This window comes from Haemaphysalis longicornis, unplaced genomic scaffold, assembly GCF_048455015.1.
Source record: "Haemaphysalis longicornis isolate Haplotype H1 unplaced genomic scaffold, Haemaphysalis longicornis Haplotype H1 scaffold_10, whole genome shotgun sequence".
Lineage (NCBI taxonomy): Eukaryota > Metazoa > Arthropoda > Arachnida > Ixodida > Ixodidae > Haemaphysalis > Haemaphysalis longicornis.
Window position 1 is genome coordinate 47,457,518 of NW_027526204.1, and position 22,366 is coordinate 47,479,883.

A 22,366-nucleotide genomic window follows, 5' to 3' on the forward strand; every position below is an offset into this window, starting at 1 on the left:
GACGCGGGTGTGAAAAAAACGCGCGCACAAGGCTCATAAAGATTCACAAATGCTTGCTGTAACGATGAAACCCAACAAGCATGAGCGAACTCGAACGAAGGGCAAAACGGCGGCATGCGGCGGCGGCGGCCCCGCAAGAGGCGATTAGGCTTACCACCGCGGAGGATGTTTGATGGACGCTTTCGTAAGCGGCGCGCATGACGTTTTACTGTGAAAATTTCGCCAACGTTATCCGCTTTTTTTTTCTCGCGGGCCCCTCTCATTTGCCCCTTGAGTTGCGTTTCAGCGAGCGGTTGGAAGCGGTCGCTGGAGCTACCCATAGCGCGGGTGGTCTCCGTGGCTGTGTCAGCGCGCCTGTGGCTTGCGGGGCGCGTTTTGAGTTTTTGCGGGGAGAAAACGCTCCATGCGGTTCACGCTGATGCCCGCGTAGACGATTAAGCTCCGACAGAAACAGAAACACTGCGCCAGCCGTGTATGCACGCCACACAGTTTGTAGGCAAGGGGCTCGCTGCATCCGCGGCATTGGGCGGCCAGTGTTGCCGTTCGCGTTTTATTGAGACCCCATTTTGGCGCTTGCGTCTCCCAAAATATACCTCTACAATTTAAATTTCGTGCCTAGTTCTCCATGAAACTTTGTTACATTGAAATTCCGGCAAACGGGACTTCGTTACAGAGAGGGTGAAAATACATGGTGTGCATACACTTGAAGTTACGAAAAATTCCGTGCTCGTTACATCGAGGGTTTCGTTACATTGAAGTTCGTTACATCGAGGTTTAACTGTACCTCTTCTTCTATCGTGCTCATCTTCAAACGCTGTTTAACCATGTCACCATTTTCCAACCACTGCCACTCGGTTCAAAGTGAATGTCAAACGTTCGATCAGCCCCCGTAATGAAGAGACAACACACCCTTGCGTCCGGCGCACTCGATGTCGAAGCTGAGGATGCGCAGGGGTGCGACGCGCGCCCAGGTGCCCTCGGGTGCGTGCGCCACCAGGTCGTCCCAGGCCACGTCCACCTCGAGCTGCACCCGCGACGTCCGCCCGGGACACCGGCCACCCTTGCTGTCTGCCGTGTCCCGCACGGTGTACTTGCCCTTGGGCAGCTCGATCCAGCAGCAACCCACCACGTGCGAGTCCACCATGAACCTGGACACGGGAAAGGCATTGCTTGTATTCACTGGCGAGGTGCGCATGCAGGCAACCGTGTGAGTGCGTCGCCACTCATTACATCGGGCTCCGCAGGATGGCGGCACTTGTCCATGCTAAGCATGGCTGTGGAAGACATGACTGTGTTTCACGTTACAAACTCTACCTCAACGAACGCAAAGTATTGCCTCAAGTCCAATGTGAGTGCGATTATAACATCTCTGTTTTCACAACCGTTGAGAATCGGGTTCAAACGTAGTAGACGGTGCATGCCGGCATTTTTTTCTCCGGCGTGCGGTCGCAGTGGCCCAAGCCACGCCATGTCCGTGGTGCATCGGCCATGTCTGTGGTCGTTTCCAGTGTTGCCAGGCGAAGAAATTGACCGTTAAACTTTTCAACGAATACCACCTATATGGTGGAATGTCGGTGATACAGACTCCTCGTGCTAGCAAAAAGACACTCAGATCATTCAAAACTAAATAGGCACACGTATTCAAAGAAAATGCAAAGCCAGTCATTCATGTCATTCCCTCGCACCACAAGAGGTCTGTTACACTTTTCAGGAAACGCGTACACCGAAATCTCGCGGATATTGACTCCAGTGGTGCCACTGATGAACGGTGGTTTGGAGCAATTTTTGTATCAGTAAATTATTAATTTTGGAGCAATTTGGAGCACCTAAATGTCAGTTTTGGAGCATCTTGGAGCAACTAAACATCAACTGCTAGATGTGTCCAAAGCATCTCTCAGCACTAAAAATTGACCAGTATCGTCCAGTAATTGATGTGGAGGTCGCCATTGAATGGGCTTCAAGGTGATTTTCACACATGCAGGGGTGAGACAGCCCAAACAGATTTGTGAGCAGTTTTCGGAGCAGCAAAATTTCGATTTTGGAGCAGAAGAATCTTGATTTGGAGCAGTTAGGGACATTTAATACATCGTCTTGTGAGCTTAAAAAATCATTATTTCAGCAATTTGCAGGGTCAAGTGCACATTTCAATCAGTTTTGAATACGCAGAACACTCAAACAGCCTTACCTGAAACAGTTTTTAAGAGTATCACAAAGTACTAACTGCACTACCTTTTTCCTAAATGGTGATATTGTGTTGCGCCTGCACTCAACACTGACAACAAAACTGCCGTTAACATTAGAGAGTTTTAGCAGTCCGTCTGTTCTGTTGGTTACTTTGTTACCGGGTTGACCGCACCGGTCTGCGCCTGCGCGCGCGGAAGGGCGAGGAGGCGCGGGCAACTAATCCCCCTACGGCTACGAATGCCCAAGTGCCCAGACGAGTCCCGGTGAGCACGGTAACTACGTACACGACGGAACAGACAGACTGCTAAAACTCTTATCAAATTTAAGGGCTCCGCAATTGTGGCGTTTTTTTTTTGCTGTTTTAATGCTAAAATTATAATTTTTGTAATCCCAGGCTGTGTTGTACGAACGACTGTAGTCACGGCAACAGTTGAGCAGCTTCGAGCTAACTGTCGCATAGCCCAACCAGCCTACCCGTTTCAGTCCCCGGGGCGCAGGTTCACCCTATGGTCATTTGAGTAGCGTTAATGTTTAGCCACCTAGATTTTGGCATTAAATATCATTTTGCATACATCAAGTGTTATAGTCGCGTTCTTGCACCGTGTAGTTTTTCAGCTATTGGGCGCTGCCTGAACAGGTCGCGGCGCCGCACCACAGCCCGCAACTTTCGTGTCGACCGTTCCATCTGCGAGGCTCGCGATCGCGCTTCGAAGCACAGCAACACCTCAACATTTTACAACAGCACAACAAGCCAAAAAATTCACTTCACGAACCCGATTATAGACGCGCGCACCGCGTTTCTCACTCAAAGACAAACCACGCCGAACTTTTTGAACGTAGGCAATGAACTTTTCAATGAACTTTTTTTCGAGCCGCCCAACTTCCCGTAAACTGGCACCAATCTCAAACCATATCCTTGCGTTAACGTCACTGTTCAGAGCCACAACAGATAGAATGAATAGACTGGAACTCAGCTGATAGCGTAAAATAAACCAGGGAAAATATCGGCGATACGCACTGGGCGCATTGGTAGCAGCCAGATCAGGCGGCGGCCATGTTTGTTACCACAGCGATGCCTAATCGACAAGGCCGTTTCTGCGAACCCGGACGGAAAGCGAATCGAGTTTTAGAAGTTATCGCTTGCTTCGTTTCAGTCTTTCTATTTGTGCCATTTCTGTGTTTGCGATTGACCTACGATAAAAGCGGTGACCGAGATGCGGGAGGCTTTTGTCCCCGCCGAAACTGACATGAGCATCAAAATCGGTGCCCTTGAGGCTCTTCTGGAGCAGTTTGGCGCAATTTTCGCCATTTTCGTGCTTTTGGAGCAGCTTGGCGCAGGAAAATGGAATTGTATCAGAAAGGCGCAATATGCGCAGCTGTCTCACCCCTGCACATGCGATCACAAATGGACGACACAGCTGAAGAATAATGGTCTCCTTGTCCCTACCAGGGAAAGACTTTTTCAAGAAGTCACTGAAAACGCTTCATAGTTGGCAGGCTCGAACATGCATTAAAAATAGCTTTCACAGTCAGCTCTCCCTATAGCCCAAGAATAGCCAAATAGCCAATAAAGAAAATTTCTACAACCAAAAAAAAAACGTAGCCAAATTAGGCTCTTTATAGCCCAACCTGGCATTCCTGGGGAAATGGGATTTTTTTTCCACTTACTTCGAAACAGTCGCTAGAAGTCGCCAGAAGTTTGATGCAATTAAATCCCCTAAGTATCCACGCAATCGCAAAAATGCAACAAAACATAATTTGCAAGGTATTTAGTTACTTTCTGGTGTGGATAAAAGACAACCTGCAACACGATAATGAATTTTGAAAGGCTTCGACAAACCTGCCTAGCAAAAAAACAACGCGCCTCTAGTTTATTAATTGTTGAGGCAAGCCCTCATGTTTTACTTTTTCATTTTATTAGATGCAGGCGCTTGCTATCAGTCCTCGTGCGTATTTCCACGCTAGCTGGAAATGTTCACGAGAAACGTGCATGGAGCTTTTGCATGCGATTCATGCGCTTCGGCGTTGCGCGTGCGATTTTTTCACGCCCGCGTCGACGATTCCATGCACGCGGCAGTTTCTGCCACGCTCAGAAAATGGGGCGCGTCGCGCGCGGCAGTGGGAGGAGCCTGGCGACTTGCCCCAATGGGGAGGCGCGTGCCTCATGGCGGCGGTTTTGAAGCGCTCGAGACAGCCTGGTCACGGCCGGCTGGCTCCGTCGGCGGTTTTTAGGCTTACCACCCCGGCAGGTATTGCATGGACGCTTTCACTAGCGACGCGGATGATGTTTTAAAGTACCGATTTCGCCCACATTATAAGCTCCTTTACCACACAAGCAACTTCGTGCGTGCCTTGAGCGATGTTTTAGACAGCGCTTAAAAGTGGTCGCTCGAGCTCCCACACCACTTCGCGGCCGAAGCCGCCGCCATGTTGCCGCGCCGCGCGCAGCGTATGGGTGCTTACACGGCGCGTTTTCGCGAGCAGAAAACGCTCCATGAGGTTCATGCTTTTGAGGGACTGGCCGTTCTTCACAGCCCGCTTCACTTGCGGCAGTCCCCTCCGCGAGCCCAACAAGCGAAGCGAGAGCTTGCAGCCGAGCGCGTCACGCATGCCGCGAAACGGCGCTCCCATTGGCTCCCGGAGCGGAGAGGGCCGGCAATAAACGCCACCTAAAACTACCTATTGTTTATAGCAGGAATTATTGGAAACTACAGCAAGAAGGAAAGTTTTTAACTGCGGTACGCCAGCGCTGCAATGACATGCTAGACGAAAACACTGTATCGGCGGTACAGTGACGGCGCCAACCAAACTCGCCGCGGCAAACACGATGACGGGTGCTAGGGAGTTCAAGTTATCAACCCGAATTAGTTATACATGTCTAGAGACCACTGTGAAGTAGTGCTTGTAACAGGCTGCACGCGATTTGCGCAACACAAATTTTGGCGCACTTTTGGCGCACTTGCTTGCAAAATCGTGGTTTTTGTATCAGGATGGCGCAGGATACCTCATTTGGCGCAAATTGGCGCATTTGGCGCAGGAGTGGCAGCACTGTGACTCCTACAAAACTGAACTGTAAACAAGCAAAGGTATCCAAGAAAATGCAATGCTAGTCATTCATTTTGTTTACTTGCGTCTGAAGAAGTGCGTTAAGCTTGTAACATTTTCTTCACATTTTGGTTTTAAATGTCAAAGCTACATGTTGGCTATGACATGCGTTGTAGTGCCAGGCATATTTCAAATAACTTTGAGCTTCACAGGAATCTTTAACTTGCACAGATATTTTGACACAGAGGCATCCCCCCCCCCCCCCCCCCACACACACACACACAGTTTTCTTTTTTTCTTTTTTTTGCAGCCAAGGAAAAGCAAGTGCCACGGCCAAGACCAAAGCCCCATCCTTGGGTTCGACAGCACAACACCTTGACCACCAAGTCACTGCAGCGGGCTTTGACCATTCTCTTAGCTCAGAGTCGTTGAGCATGCCCAATGGAAGGTGAAAAAAACTTGCAGCAGTTTCTCCACATACAGTACTAGCCGTTCAATAAGTGTGATTCAACTACAGTTAAACCTCGATATAACGAACTTCAATATAACGAAATTCTTAATATAACGAAGTTACAAGGCACACACAACTTACTTCCCATTGGAAACCATGTATATTTTATCTTGATACAGTTAAACCTCGATGTAACGAACTTCAATGTAACGAAACCCTCGATGTAACGAACCACGGAATTTTTTGTAACTTCAAGTGTATGCACACCATGTATTTTCACCCTCTGTGTAACGAAGTCCCGTTTGCCGGAATTTCAATGTAACTTAGTTTCATAGAGAACTAGGAACGAAATTTAAGTTGTAGAAGTAGATTTGGGGAGACGCAAGCGCCGAAATGGGGTCCCAATAAAACGCGAACGGCGACACGGGTCGCCCAATGCCGCGGATGCAGCCAGCCACGGAGTCTGAGTAAGCCCCTTGCCTACAAACTGCGTGACGTGCATACACGGCTGGCGCACTGTTTCTGTCGAAGCTTAATCGGCATCAGCGTGAACCGCACGCAGCGTTTTCTCCCTGAAAAAACGCAAAACGCGCCCCACAAGCCACAGGCGCGCTGACGCAGCCGCAGAGACCACCCGCGCGATGCGGGTAGCTCCAGCGACCGCTTCTAACCGCTCGCTGAAACGCAACTCGAGGGGCAAATGAGAGGGGCAGGCGAGAAAAAAAGCGGATAACGTGGGCGAACTTTTCATTGTAAAACCTGACACGCGCCGCTTGCGAAAGCGCCCATCAAATATCCTCCGCGGTGGTAAGCCTAATCGCCTCTGGCGTTGCCGCCGCCGCCGCCGCCGCATACCGCCGCTTTGCACTTCGTTCGAGTTCGCTCATGCTTGTTGGGTTTCATCGTCCCAGCAAGCATTTGTGAATCTTTATAAGCCTTGCACGCGCGTTTTTTTTTTTTCCACACCGGCGTCCGCGATTGCGTGCCGGCGGCGGGAAGCGACTCGCGCTGCGCGCGGCAGTGGGAGGAGCGGACCAGTTTTGCCATGGTTTCGTCAATGGGGAGGCGCGCACCCTATGGCGGGAGCTTCGAAGCGCCCGGGGATGCCGGCTGGCTAGACGACAAGGCTTACCGCCGCGGAGGATATTTGATGGGCGCTCTCGTAAGCGGCGCGTATGACGTTTTACAGTGAAAATATCGTCCACGTTATCCGTTTTTTTTCTCGCATGCCCCTCTCGTTTGCCCCTCGAGTTGCGTTTGAGCGAGCGGTTAGAATCGGTCACTGGAGCTACCCGCATCGCGCGGGTGGTCTCCGCGGCTGCGTCAGCGCGCCTGTGGCTTGCGGGGCGCGTTTTTGAAGGAAGAAAACGCTCCATGCGGATCACGCTGATGCCCACGTAGACGATTAAGCACCGATAGAAACAGAAACAGTGCGCCGGTCGTGTATGCGCGCCACGTTTTCTTTTTCAGGAAACGCTTCACGGGATGAATTCTTCATTATAACCGCGAATTTCAATGTAGCGAAATTTCAATGTAACGAAGTAAATTACGAATTTTACCGACTTCGTTACATCGAGGTTTAACTGTATAACGAAGCAAATGTTGCTGTAATTTCATTACAACGAAGTCTCTGAACTGGAAGAAAATTTGTCCACAAGGACAATTTCCCCGTGACGACGTTTGAGTGGAAAGCGTTGGCAGCGCGAGCGACTTGGGTAACGCACGCGGCTGGGCCTCCCGGGGCGCGCGGCAAGCAAAGGAGAAGCAGCGAAGTCCTCCTGCTGTTGCAAATGGGCATCCCACCGCAGCCACCAAGGTTGCCACTCACATCCCAGCTTGTCTCCGATGTTGGTTATGTATCAGCCATCCTGACACTGTCTCCGCTGTTAGGACTGGGCCCGCCCACCGCAGCCACTACTCTTGCGACTGGCCATCCGAGCGCAGCCACCGGTGTAGCGACGTTGCCTTGATCCGTCTGCTATCGACGCGGCATAGAGCAGAGCAAGGAAGTTCTCGAGTCGACGAAAAGTTGAAGCAACATTTATATGCAGTATGTACAAGGGTAAGCAAACGTTATGTGGCTCGCACAAAGGCGACAGCACCTCTCCACTCAGTGCCTCCGAAAAGTGTTGCCGAAGAATGCCGACGATAAGTCATAAGTGCCTCCGGGCGGGTTTCTATACCCCCGCAAGTTCGTTTGAGCCCCGAGAAGTTTCAATCGCTCCAATCAGGACTCTCGATGGCTGAAGTTTCAAATCTAACGAATCGTAGCGAAGCAACGCCTACGCCGTCTCCGCGAGTCGATCATTCACCCGGTGCAGGATCCGGCCGAGCCGCCGCGACGCTGCATACCTCCTCCCCCCATGCTCCTTTGCTGCGACCCAAAGACCCAAAGTGGCCTCCCTCTTTCTCGTGCCTTCGCATCGCCTGGTGCGTTCTCTCGCCGCTTTTGTTTCCCGCGTGCAACGCCGCCATGAGGGGCTGTAAGCGGAAAGCTATTTCGCTTGAGCAAAAAGCGGCGATCCTGGAAGCCGTTTCGAAAGGGAAAAAGAAGAGAGACGTTGCAGCTCGTTTCGCGATATCACAAAGTACGCTGTCAACAATTTTAAAAGCTAAGGACGTGATTCTCAGCTCTGCAAAATGTGGCCGGTCAACATCGGCCGACACGCCTGAAGCCGCTACTTGGCTGGAGAAGGAAATGCCGAAAATATTCACGCGATACCAGCCATCGGAAGTCTAAAATGCGGACGAAACAGGTTTTTTTTATCAGATGCTGCCGAATAGGACGCTAGCACTGAAAGGGGATCGGTGCCATGGCGGTAAGCAGAGTAAGCTGCGTATCCCGGCTCTTCTGTGCATCAACATGGATGCCAGTGACAAGCGGGTGCGGGTGAAAGAAGGTCACGGACTACTTCCAGAGGAAATAAAGGAGTGATTGCTTTGGTAGGTACCAAATTTCAATGCAACGAAATTTCATAACGAAGCATAGTGCCGATTTTTACGACTTCGTTATATCGAGGTTTAACACTACCACATGCTATCTATGCAACCTTTTCTTTATTTTTTATTTTTTTTTTTGCTGCCTATATGGCGTTAGTATACATTGCAGATACTCAAGTGTAGATGATTGAGTTGCCTTTCCATTAACATTTGATAAACTTGCTTCACCAACAATTCCAGCAAAAGACTGTACAAAATCAAAATTTGCATCCAGATTTAAAAAAAAATGGATAAAATCTCGCTATACCTTGGGAAAAAACAAACAAAGGGTAACGGCAAAAGAACTCGAGAGCATGCTTTTTGTACATGAACCCTTCAAAGACCACTTCTGAAGCAATAAATGATAATCTGTGCACAAAAGTTACTCAAATAGAAAAAAAAAAGTGCCACCACTCGTGGTGCCTTCACAACGCGATAGAGCAGCCTTTCGGCTTTAGGCGGCACATTTTCTTGGATGGTCCTGCCACACAACTGTGAGGTTTTTTTACTTTTAGTGGCAACAAATCTTTCCCACGGAGTGATGAAACCCGGTCAAATGATTAATTTCGCATTTACAACCACCCGAAGATTCCATGACAAGCATAAAAGGGTGAGAAATTCCCTTTGGGCTGAAAAATACCCCATTAGAATACTATAGCGCGAAGAACGGGAACGAAGACGAGAAAGATGACGGGACGAGCGCTAACTTCCAACTGAAATTTTAATCCGGAAAACTTGCACCTTTTATATGTACCACCACAAAACCAAAACATTCACCTCAGACACAAAAAGATACAAATAAGTTACAACACTCTGCCACCTCACACACATCACGCACGTGTCCTAATCTATACAGATACTTCTTCATGTCACACCCGAAGTACATGTGTTGGAAAGGAACCTAATTTCTTTTTGTGACAACGTTATTGAAGTCTTGCTGACACATTTACTGCCCAACCGCCCAATTTCAAGTGCTTCAATTATCTCCCGCGTAGTTTCATTGCCACTTCTTCCTATCACTGTGCACTTGTCAAGCTGTGGTTTGCACTTACGTGGGCAATCCTTGCAATGAAGGGCCAGAAAACCCTCCTTGCCATTTCGAACATTGTTATTGTGCTCCCTCAACCGGTCATTCAAACACCTGCCGGCTTGACCGACGTAGGATGACCCGCAAGTTAGTGGTATATGATACATGACACGCTCAGTGCACGGAACGTACGGCACACGGTGGTTTGTATGGCACCCCAAGTTATTCACACCTGTCTTAGTTGTCGCCTTAGCGATGTTCACAAGCTTGTGGGGAGCACTAAGGTTTACCCTCATGTTCACATGGTTAGCAATCTTCTTTAATCCGTGCAACAAGCCGTGAATGTACGGTACAACCGCTACCTTTTTCTTTTCGCTCTCACGGGGAGGCTGTTCAGTTGGAAGTTAGCGCTCGTCCCGTCGTCTTTCTTGTCTTCGTTCCCGTTCTTTGCGCTATAGTATTCTAATGATGTCCTACCAACTTGCCCAACAGTACTCCTTGCTAAGTGAAAAATACACATTTTGGAAAACACCTGCTAATGTTCAGTGTCACTACTATGCTTCAGCTGCCACAACTTATACCGGCAATCCACTGCCCCCTCCTGATTCGCAATAACTGTGGCTGGCAAGCTTTGACTGACAAGGAGCCATCAAGCAGCAAAGACATTTCGAGAAGCAAAGCCTCCTTGAGACCAATCTTGCATAGATTTCTCAAAAAAAAAAAAAAAAGTGACAACAAAACAGCAACATACTTCGTCAGAACAGACGGCTGAAAAGAGATACACCTCTGGACCTCCAACATTCCCACTAAGTGAGAATTGAAAACAAACTTTGCTGGCAAACAGTTTGTTATATGCTGGCCAATTTGAGATACTCTACAAACTGACATCCAGTGGCCAGCCATTCGCTTTTAGCTCACAGCTGAAGCCCCCTATCAACAGAAATCAGGCATTGCCGTTTTATAAATGTGACTGGAATGTCTTTTCGGTGTGCGACCGCTGGCACCTGCTATGTACTGTGACTAAGAGCAAAGCTCCTCAAAAATGTTGGCTCATAAAAAAACACCAGAGCTAAAAAAAAACACTTGCTTTTTGAACATCTAAGGCCCGCAAATGTTTTGTGCTCCAGGACCAATTTCACCTTTCCTACACTAGCCAAGCTCTCAACAGACAGAACAAGGAAAAAAGTTCCTTAAGCAGCCCCAAAGAATCATCTTAGCAACGGCAGCGGTGTGGTCAACAGAAAATATTGGTGCAAACTCGCAAGCTGAACGCAACATAGGCCGATTTTAAAATTTTTTTAAAAGCAAAAACTTTAATAGAGGGACCAGTGGTATCCTGTCAAAAAAATTACGCCCACCTCCCCTCGCGGGAACCCTGGTGTGATGCAATGCTGAGGGGGGTTCAAGCGCAAGCGGAGAGCAACCGTCGACCGAAAGGCCGCCGGAGAACGGCACACCGGTTATATGCGCAGCATGCCCGAAGGAGAGGAGACCGCGGAGAGAGAGAGTACTGCACATGCGCAGCACCGCGCGCAGCGCCGCCCACCGGCGGAGTGAGAGTGCGCTGGGCCGCACGCCTGCAGATGTTGAGAGGGAGTGTTCGTTCTCAGCTGGGCACGCGCCGGCGCCAGTGCGTCTGCCGCGGCTATGACGCAACACAATCCAACACAATCCACTTTAATCCAATCCAAATCCAAATCCAATCCAAGCCAAGCCAATCCAATCCAATCCAATGCCCCTCGCAAGAGAATGGAAAGGCTGCGGACAACAACGGATGCACGCAGGAAGGACAGGGCCGCCGACAAGAGATGCTCTGAGCGTCGCATCTAAAAACTTATCGTTTCCTCATAGACCTGTTGGTCAACCAGCTCTACACATGATGAAACCGCGCTTCCATTGTGTCAAAATGCTTACCGTATTTATTCGAAAATAGGTCGAGCACGAATATAGGTCGACCCCCTAAAAATTGAAGTCGCCGAAAAAAAAAATAATATATTCGATTATAGGTCGACCCATACTTTTAAGAAAAAAACTTGAGGAAACTTTTTAAAACTCCCATTTATTTACAACGCGGTCACCTCACTGGTCGGAGCCACACAATGCGTCGTCGTCAGAACTTGCGCCGCATGCGCCGCAGTTAATTACCCACCCCCGCCCCCGACTGGCTTTGAAGGCTGAACGGCCAATCCCGCCTCGCAGCGCTAACTGTTGAGCTTTGGTCTGAATATCTTCGCAGGACACTCGGTGTCCTTTCGCACGCTTCTCTTCCACGTGCAGCCGGAGTTTTTTCTCGAGAGCATCGTGCCTCCCACCACGAAACGCACGACGCAGTCCCCTACAAGCAAAAAGTTCGTCCCGCTGTTTCCGCCATCCCCTGATCAGCGCAGTTGTTCAAGTTCTCAGCAAACAGGATCACCCGCCGCTTAAAGTCCGACGTGACATCGCGAAATGCGCACGAGAAAAACGTTGTGTGCGGAAATCACAACGAAGCAAACACAAAGAAAGCGCATGAAACGGAGAACGGGAGATAGTAGAGACAGCGAGCGAAGCAGGCAACGCCGTTCCGTTCACGAGGTGGCTACGCTAGGTGGCGAAAGTCACCTAGCCAAGCCAAAGACACCAAGCCAAGCCAATCTGGCTCTCTAGCCAGTACGTAAGCTCGCTCGTGTCCGGTTCGGCCGCAGGTAATGCGCGATAGCCGGCAGTGACTGTGGGTGGTTTTCTTACGCTGATTGTTTTGTTATTTTTTCCTTTATTTTCTTGCCTGTCTTTGTTCTAGATGCTCCGCGCTGCCGCCTCAAATTGAGGAGCGCCGGGCGCGACGGAGAAACGGATCGCTCGTTGCGCCCGCCATTTTTGATCATGACGAGGTTCTTCGGTCACGATTATAGGTCGACCCTCAATTTTTAAGCACATTTTCGGAAAAAAAAGGTCGACCTATATTCGAATAAATACGGTACTTGAAAATTGCAAAAAAAAAAAGAAGAAACAGTTCTAGATAAAACAATACACGCATCCAACATGAAGAAGGAGTGCAATAGTAAGGAGTACAATCCCATAAGCCACGTATCAGTATACAGTTAGACTGTTTGTAGATGCGTTTAGTTGGTGCACAAAAAATTGTCGCATGGGTTCGTTTTTCGTTTGCGATTTGAGTTTTTGAAGGTTTGATGATTGAGTGGGTGCACTTTCAGCAAACGTTGGACATACTTTTAGCTTTCGCACTTCTCTACACTTTCTTGAAAAAGCGATGGTAAATTTTTTTTCTATTCTCCACATCCCCCTGCCCCCCGAAACCTTTCTGACCTGATCTCGAAGTCGACGTTGCTCTCGAAGATGCGGTAGCTGGGCGACCCGTAGGGATCCACCGACACGCTGCCCGTCTCCAGGAGCCGCTTCGCCGGGGCGATCAGCCGAGGGAGCACCATGGTCACCTTGAGGAAAGGCGTCTTGCCTTTGCTGTTGTAGCCGTAGATGCCTGCACAGTGGAAGAGGGGATTGTGGCAAGCGGAACAGTGTACAGTAAGTGGGACGGTTTACAGTCAGCAGAATAGCTTGCAGCAAGCAGAGCAGTTTATGTTATAGCAGTTTACAGTAGACAGAACAGTTCACCTTAAGTGATCAGATTACAGTAAGCAGAATAGTTTGGAGTAAGCCGAGCAGTTTATATCAAATGGAACAGTTTACAGTAAACAGAAGTGCTGAAACATCCGTTAGATAACCAGAACGAACAGAAAAGAACGGGGCAGTTACATTTGAGGGATTTTTTTTTTATTATTATTTCCTGGCCTTCTGACTTCTGGGGTTCAGCTCAGAACCTGGGTTGGCCTAGATTAGACTAAACACAGTATTTTCACTACCATGTTGGTTGTTGAACTTGTACTTGTATCCTTCTTCTGCCCTTTCCTTTTGCACGACAGCGTGCTCCCCTTCCCCTTTCTAGTTGAATAGTCCTTCAAGGAACCAAGTAACGAACCATGTCACTGTAGACTGAAGTTTCTGCCCCCCACTTCCCTTGGGCGAGCCAATTTTATCAGCTAGTTAAACCACAGAGGCACTCTCTCGTCAACAGTAGAACAAGAGACCACCTTCAATCCTTCTTACAAAGCACAGGTGAAACAAGACTGGAAGGACCGGCTGGGAGGACAACTGGAAGGCGGTCACCCTGGGACAAGTCAGGAGTACAAAAGAAAAGGTCCCCTATCTAACACGAGACGAGAGTGAAAGCAATGACTATGCACACACTGTTTCTTGAAAGTTTGCCTTTTCCTGGGATTTGCCGCCCGCTGTCCAGCTATGTCTACTATGAGATTGGATTCATCCTTCGCTTGCGTTGAATGGCGCACGTAGACAGCCCAGGCAGAAGTGGCCGATGAAGAGCAGGCGAAGCCGCTGCTTTATTCTCACCCAGTCATTAGGTACCACAGCCAGGGGGCTCCAAAAGAGCGAAGCAATAAGAAACAAAGGTACAGCTGAAGGTCACTTGTTACGCAATCAACAACCTCGCAAGATGTATCCTAGTAGAGAGAAACACGAGACCCACTCTGCTTCATGACCATGTCGACGCCGACGACCGTGTCTGCCAGGCTGTTCTTGTTCGACCGCATGTCCTTCAACACGGCCCTGTTCAGGGCGTCCTGCAGAGGGGGGAGAGAACCACGGGGTAAATGCCTCAGGGAATGCCTACGAGAATCGCCACGGGTATCAAACGCGGACACAGGCGTGTGGTGAAACAGCCCCACTGCCTCATTCCTGCACAGGGCAGCTATTTGTCATGCAAGAGTTGTTTCCATGGCCCACATTGTTGCTCCTTTGTGTTCAGCTCTCACCAGGCGAGGGCTCGCAGCTGAAATGAAGCGAGTCAGACCTGTCCTTACGAGAAAAGAAATGTTTGGCCAACGTATCTGCTTGATTGTCTGCAAGTGTTAATGAAAAACGTTAGTCTGTTGCTGCCTCTGGCACACAACCTCCTCTCTCCCCTCCCCCCATCGCACTGCTGCCCTCCCCTCCCACCTTCGCTTCCCAATATAAATGCCAAGCAGGCATCTTCAGTATCTTCACAAAGATCTGACAGCCGACCGCTGCCTGGCAATTTCCGGACACGACCAAGTGTTTGCCTTGAGATTAGTTTTTTATTTTTCAGTAACCCATTGGCTTTACTTCAAAAAGATTTCGAAGCCTCAGCTTTTTGTTGTTTTATTTTTCTAATCAGCATTAACCTGCTATAGCCTAGCTGGTGCAGGGTTGTTCCTGTTTTTTATTTAGGTTGTTTTCATTCTTTAGGAAACATATATTCTTTTCCCTTTTTTTTTCCCCCTTACACTAGTGCTCCCCCCCCCCCACTCCCTCCTCCCCACTTCCAATGTAAATGCGAAAGAAATACATTAAGTCTTATTCAATTTTCCTGAGTTTGAACTGCTTGCATGCCACCTGTTGGTATAGTATGCATTTTTTGTAGAGTTTTTTATTATGCTTGAAGACGCTCAAGCTAAGACCTCTTGTTTTAATGCTTGTCTTTATCACTCCTCTCTTTGGCACGAGTTGTAGCACATTGTCTTTTTTTTTTTTTTTTCGATCAGCTGTCGTAATATATAAAAGAAAGCTGGTGCTATCAGTCATGTGCCCGTGCTTTGCCTCGCACATGTGAGTTTTCATAACCTCGCTTCATAACCTTTCATCATTTGAGCTGAGTAACGTGGACACGTCTAAGCCGTGCCAAGAGTTTCAGCAATTTGGAATGGCCGTGCCTGAATATAGTTCACGTTAAAGCATTCTCTCAGCTGTCTTTTGCACAGGCAGTCAAATTGAGCGGCATACAGACAGAGAGACAAAAATTTTCACATTTAGGGGTAGCCCAAAAAAAGATTGCTGCCTCCAAAACAAAAACAAAAAAATTAGTGCCCTTCCACTCTGTGAAGGTGAATGATTAGCAAAGCTGGCGCAGTGCAAAAAGTGCACGAAACAAAACACGGTTGTTTGCCATTAGTGATTGAGCTGAATGGAACTTTGAAGGACTCCACCTTATTCTAGCGGACAAACACAACGGCTGTCCTCTTGCGCCCCACCTCCCACGCGAATTACTGTCCGTGTAACACACCAACCCAAACCGCTTGACCCCTGAGGACATCAGTGAAGTTGCACCAGTGCGCAAGACGTCCGCGTTTAAATCTCCCACCAGCACAACGGGCATGACATCAACGAGCCTATGAAGCTTGCCTGCGTATTCACAGCCACTCCCTCCACCCCCACAAATCCATGCACACGTAACCGGCAACCAGTGATGAGCGTGCTCAGACGTGAAAGACACTGGCCAAAATGCCGCTCCGAGAGCTTTTCAAGCTGGATGGGAACAACACCGGCAAAAACTTTGACCCTTCAAGAAGAAAACACGATACACTAAAACTCTCGGGTGCAAAAAATTTTCAGTCTACCCTGATTTATCTGCCCACGCCACGCGCAGAAACCATGCACAGCTTCGCTGTCAAAAGCAGCGTGGAGGGGTGCTCCCTCACCCGAAAGGCCCAGCAGTGCTCCCGGCGGAATCCGGAGGGTGCCTCTACGTAGAAGTAGGGCAGGAAGCCGTGCACGTGGCATAGCACGCTGTGGCCACTGTCCGTGACACCAAACATGCGTACGATGGGGATGGGGCCCCGGCTCATGCCGGGCATGCCCGGCAGCGGTTCGCCCAGGTAGTGGTCCAGGTCCAGCTGCTGGAACTCCAGGCTCTGGGACTTGGCGTCCCATGGGGGAAGAGGCGGACGGGCCCACCGAACACTCGTGCACACGTCGTCAGGCCCTGCTGTGTCAGCAGCAACAAAGGAGAGATAACGTATCACACTGGACTCTCCGAGACATAAAGATAGTCGTAAACACGCTAAAAGTGAAGTGACATCAACACAGAACCAGAATTCTTCAATATACACCAGTTGTGACGATCTGCTTCACAATCTGGGTGGCACAAGCACCACTGCTTCGTTTATACCCACGGGCAAGTGCACTCGGCATCTAGGGGGCAAGAACTGAACTTCGCTAAACATTTACTTAGCAACACCACATAATAAAATGAAGCTGGCTCTTCAAATTAGGAAACATTAAGTATATTTGCTTATGGTTCCACAGTTTCTCTTTTGTGCCTTATGGCAGCAAACACTATGGCAGCACACTACAGTAGAACCTTGTTACAAGAGACACTGTTACAAGAGGCACTCACTTTTAAGATATTTGAGAATGGTTTGGTTGGTTCTCCTATGTTCACCATGTTAGCAACATTGCATACAAGAGACATGGTTACAATAAACACTCTGTTACTAAGCAACTTTTTTGTGTCCCTGGAGTAAATTATTCACTAATTAGAAGACACACAATGAAATGGGGGTTTTATATGAAGGACCTCATGGAAAAGTGCCCTGAAGATGAAGCTTAGGCCTGCATCCAGGAGACCGCAGAGGTTCCAGAAACGAGTTTGTGTCTGCAGATGTGGACCTTGTGTGTTCGGGGAGCCTACAGATAATGTGACCCGCATGCAAGTAAATGGTGCCCTAGAGGATGACCCAGAGGAGTAGGATGACGAGGGTACTGTAGGACAGAAAGCGTCGGCAGTTGAGGCTGACAATTGTCTAAGAGCACTTTAACGGTACTGTGAGAACAGGAACACTTGCAAAGTGAAGTGCTTTACCTACAAATGTTGGGGAGGAAGCTAATACAATCTGCAGTCCCTAAAACTACTATGAATCACTTTCTGAGGCCACAGTGAGGATTTTATAGTCGACCCGTCTGAATACGCTTTGATACTGACGTATAACAAAGTGCTCATGTTCTACCCCGCACTGTTTTTGGAATTCTTGGTTACAAGAGACATGTTTCCTGGGTCCCTTGAGCGTCTCTTGTAACGACGTTTTACTGTACTCCAACTTTTTGATAACAGATTGCAGGCTAGTCAATTTGCCCCTTGCTTGTCCCCAGCACAGGGCCGGCCAACTGCAGACTGGTTTTTGATACATGGGGCCCCTACATGGAGTTTTCGAAGTGGTGCATATTGAGTACCTGTAGCTAGAAGGATTCCTCTCCTATTTAGCTTCGCTAGCCACGCGGCTTCTTTTCGCTCCGGAAGCCAAAATTGCAGTTTCCTGTTTTCCAGAACCCCAACTAGACCACTTATTAAGACTACCCAAGTGCTGGCTTAGCACCTAGAGTTTCTGATCAAGCTGCTAATTACACTGAATTATAAATCAAATAAATGCACGTGCAAAATAATCAGAGAGCCAGTCTTACGTGCGGTGCATACATGCTTTAAACCATGCAAAAGCAACTTCCGCTTTTGCAAACACCATGCAACGATGCAAGCACTATGAGAGTGAAGAACATCTAAGAAAATCTTCCAAATCCATCCTCACGAGACCAGTGGAAAACTGCGACTCCCACGGGTTGTGGCTGCCGCGAAACCATCTTGCCGTTTCTCGTGCCAACTGTCGGACAGTGGACCACATAACCACATAGCAGGGAAATTGGCCACAGCCTGGAGTTAATCGACGATAATATAGTGGAATGCACAAAAAAGAGAGAAAGAGATAAGAACGTGATAAGAAGAAAACAGGGCAAGAAAATGGGAAAACGAAAAGGAGGAAAACAGGAAGCAGTGATTTTGTTGTGTCCTTCTAGTAGTGCAATCTGATGTTGAGTACTTGTATAGAGGCATAACCCAGGCTTGGCCAGCTTACTGGAAAAAGAATACGGCAAGCCAACAGAAAGCACTCAGGGTAATTCTGCCTTTCTAAGCTTCACGGAAAAGTCTAATTAATTTCCACTATAATTGGTTTCAATTATCCTCACAACTTATAGAATTCCTTTTTATTCGAGTACATTACTCAATTTTTTCCCCTCTTTTATTTCATTTCAACAAAATGCTTTCTATGCTATAGACCTTCTTTACACAGTGCACTATAGTTAGGTGAGACTCCCCCCCCCCCCCCCCCCTTTTTTTTTGTCGAAACACTGATGATAGGCCAATCTTCTGATGGGGCATGTGACACTCACCATGAAACCAGACATCAAAAAGGAAGAACAAGACAACCTGCCTCTGAGAAACCAGGTTAGACTGATAAGTATGCACAGCTAAAAGCCCCGTCCAAAAAATATTTTCTTGTTCAGGAAGTCGGGAGAAAAATAAGAAAAAAAAAATGATGCACCCCTCGGTCTAACAACGACGATGGTTGGATACGAAGCTTTCTTGCAAGGGATTCTTTGGTCGGCCAATCCCACACTGCGAGTATGTGCTGCTCTGGATCGAGGTACGCACCACTTTTCTGGAAAACCAACAGCAACTCTCTGGTGTGCGCTCCGTAGGCCGAACGTTCCGGTTTGGAGTGAACGGTGCAAATCGTTACCTTCTGCTTGGCGTCCGGTTCGACCGTGTCCAAATGGAGTAATCAGATATTCGCCCACTTCATAACGCGAGCGACCCAGGTTCGATTCCGGCAGTTTTTCCTTTCACTTCATGCACAATCATTCATCACCATCGTCAGAGAAAGTCGGCTTTCCTGCAGGGTGTATTGGTGTACAACCGCATCAGTGGGGACACTAAAGGTTTGCTTTAAAAAGTCTGCTTGCCGCACATGATGATGTGGGCAACAGACACAGGTGATGCAACAGAAATCGGTCCACGACAGAACACTTCGACCACAGAGCGAAAAAATTACGTGGCTGAGCTAAGACACGCCCATTGCTTTAATCCCTTCTGATGCGCACATCTTGTCTGAATAGGCATTCAGGCGAAATGTGCTCACATCAGAAGGATTTCCGTATATGGTGTTATCAGAAACCATCCACTGACTACCTCTGGTACCAGTTATCTCAGATTTTGGCTCAAGCAGGTTCAGCTTAACAGAGCCTATGAAGTTTGAAAACTTAAAATGAGGGGTCTTCAGGGCCTCAGCAATGTTTCGATCAATTCAGCAGCCCAATTTGAACCCTGGGTTTGAATACACAGGCACAACTAAGCAAAATTGAGTTTGAAGATTTGTTGTGTCACCCAAAGAGCAACAGTTTTCAAAAGAATTCAATTAAAGTAAACCAATACCTTTTAATGATCTCCTACCGTTGGATGACATTCTGAAAATGCTTTGCGGCAGTTTACAGAACACCAGAGATGATAGGCTCTGACACTAAGCAAACAGCAAATTATTTATTTTCTCAAATGTGAACAAACCACAGCCTCTAAAGTAACAATCTCACGCATCCTACAAAATTGCTTAAATGTGGTAGCCGCAGTTATGAAGCTGTGTAAGAAATCTTATAATGCAGTACAAATATCTTAGTTTTTTTCCCCCTTCCTTTTGTCAAAGTTACGTGTTAACGAGGACATATTGGTAGTGCTGACAGACAAGACACAACATAGCAACAGACAGGACAAACACAAGTCCTGAACAACACTAGTTGACGTCAAATGCTTGTCCTGTCTATTCCAATCTTGCCTTCTGTCCTTCAGTGCTAACAATATCACCCCATTATCACGTAATGAACTAGTTCAAATTTCCTCCTTAGCCTCGCTTAAAAATGTTTCGTTTTCTTCCATTAGCTACTTCTGCACTACACATGATTTAAGCAACCACCAACGAGGGAATGATACATGTCCCCAAAGGCAAGTCCACCCCCATGTCAAAGCAGAACATTGTGCAGACGACGGCACCACCCCCCAACAACACTGCACCACAACCCACCAACAGACTCCTGGGAGTCGTAGTCCGGATCCGTGGCCTGCTCCTCGCTCAGCTGCTGCTCCATGAGTGCCAGCTCCGCCTCAAAGTCCATCGGCTCGTCATCGTCGTCGTACTGGCGGCGCGGCTTCTTCGACGATCCCCCCGCCTGCTGCGACGAGGAGAGGCCTGGCCGGCCCTTCTGCTGCTGCTTGCGCTTGTAGTCCATCGCGGACTCACTGCTGCGATCCCGGCGCTCCGAGAATAGGGAACCCTGCAAGGTGTGAGCAAGGAAACGACACTGAGTATGCCCTGATTGTGCGTAGGTGCATCTATAGAACGCCAAATTTGATTGATTGTGGGGTTTAACGTGCCAAGGCTCCACCTGGGCTACCAGGCATGCCATAGGGGACGGCTCCGGATTAATTTTTGACCACCTGGGGATCTTTAACCTGCCCCAAAATCTCAACACATGAGCATTTTCACTTTTCGCCTCCGTCTGAAAAGCAGCCACCACATCCTTAGCCAAAGAGCCAGCGTGGCAGGTAGACTGTTAAATTACGTGATTTTGTTGCACTGAACGACGTGCGTGTAGACGAAAGATACAGGTCATCTTATCTACCTTATGTTTATCTAGCACCCCTTTATCTACCAATCACTTATATGGTGTAACTTCATCTAGGACAACTTTATCAATGCTGTAATTAAAGAGGCACTGAAGTGAATTTGTCAAGCTACTGTTCTGGCTCGCACTGTGTCACTGGCTTAAATACACACACTTTTCATTGTTTATCCAGGACATAAGGCGGTAATTATTACATAAAGCCACCAAGAAGAAAAACTACCATGTGCGGTCTGTGACGGCCGCACCAACTAAAAGCTGTGACAACAGGTAAAGGTGCTACGTGATTGGGCGATGGCCAAGATTGGCATTCAAACAAGTTTCGGTTTCGGTTCTGTGAAACAATAAGCTCAACATCGACATTATCGTTGGATGGGCATTCTCGATATCTCAATAAACGCCATACCGTGCTTCTGCCATGTTGTCAGCTGTAAAATGTGTCAGATAAGCCTACCAGGATGGCTTGGAATCGTAGCAATCACCATAGAGTTTCTCAATATGTGAGCAACTCTATGGCAATCACTAGCCGAGGCCTACGCAGTGAATGAACGCCCTCCGCGCCACCGCAGACGCTCAAACCTCATGCGCTTTTCCCCCATATATAGGAGCTTGCCTCACGCATGCCTGTATCGTAAAAAGCGTGTTCGCACCAGGCCAAGGATCTGCTGATTCTGGCCTGTGCCCACTGCCCGCAAGCAGCCGGTGCTTGTGGCAACAGCACGCCAACGAGAACTCGCTAGCCCATCAGTGTCGGTCGGCGTGCGTACCGCGAACTCACTCGTAGAGCAATGAACGTTACAGCGCAAAAGTGGTGAATTCAGCATAGGAAACATCGACCGAAAATGAATAAATCAACTAAAAAAATAAAAACACACACTACCAGGTACCTAGCCCTCCAGACCACTCGGCCAGAAGCCAGCACTGTCAGCGGCAGAAATATAAAGTATATATTGTATAGCCTGTTTACATTTCAATTAGTTTCAGCATTTCAAGCAGCTTAGATGACTATTTCTTGTACAGCGCTCCTGCAGCAAGCTTACCCCGAATTTCCACCATATCTCACGTCTAGCAATTGCATTTCTTAGACGGAAAAGCGTTCGCAGATGTGTGGCCGTGCTGCTGACCGCTGTGCTTGTTCGCCTAGCGCAAAAAAGTGCTTCCTGCACCCTAGTTTTACGCTGTGGGGTAAAAGTTTTGGTTGATTTTATTTCCTTAGTACCTATATTGACTTCGCTGACTTTTCTCCCGCCTTCAAGTGGCCTAGATTTTCCTACAAGCATACCAGTCAGCGAAGCGTCGCATGTGCACTTGTGGAGAGCTTATGCGGAGCGACCTGGACTTCGAGCTTGATACAGTGTACAAACTAA

At 48.3% G+C, this 22,366-nt stretch overlaps 1 protein-coding gene across 1 annotated transcript in view; it reads right to left on the reverse strand.

The window, feature by feature from the left end:
* The window catches only part of Pold1 (DNA polymerase delta 1, catalytic subunit), a 94,525-nt gene that overhangs the window by 70,013 nt on the left and 2,146 nt on the right, over positions 1–22,366 (reverse strand). Inside the window, exons 2-6 of the mRNA XM_077689335.1 lie at positions 20,402–20,651; positions 16,199–16,485; positions 14,230–14,323; positions 12,993–13,164; positions 910–1,148 (exon numbers count right to left, since the gene is read on the reverse strand). Of these exons, the coding sequence (XP_077545461.1) occupies positions 910–1,148; positions 12,993–13,164; positions 14,230–14,323; positions 16,199–16,485; positions 20,402–20,606 (997 nt within the window). The 5' untranslated portion in view covers positions 20,607–20,651. The remainder of the gene's footprint in view (positions 1–909; positions 1,149–12,992; positions 13,165–14,229; positions 14,324–16,198; positions 16,486–20,401; positions 20,652–22,366) is intronic.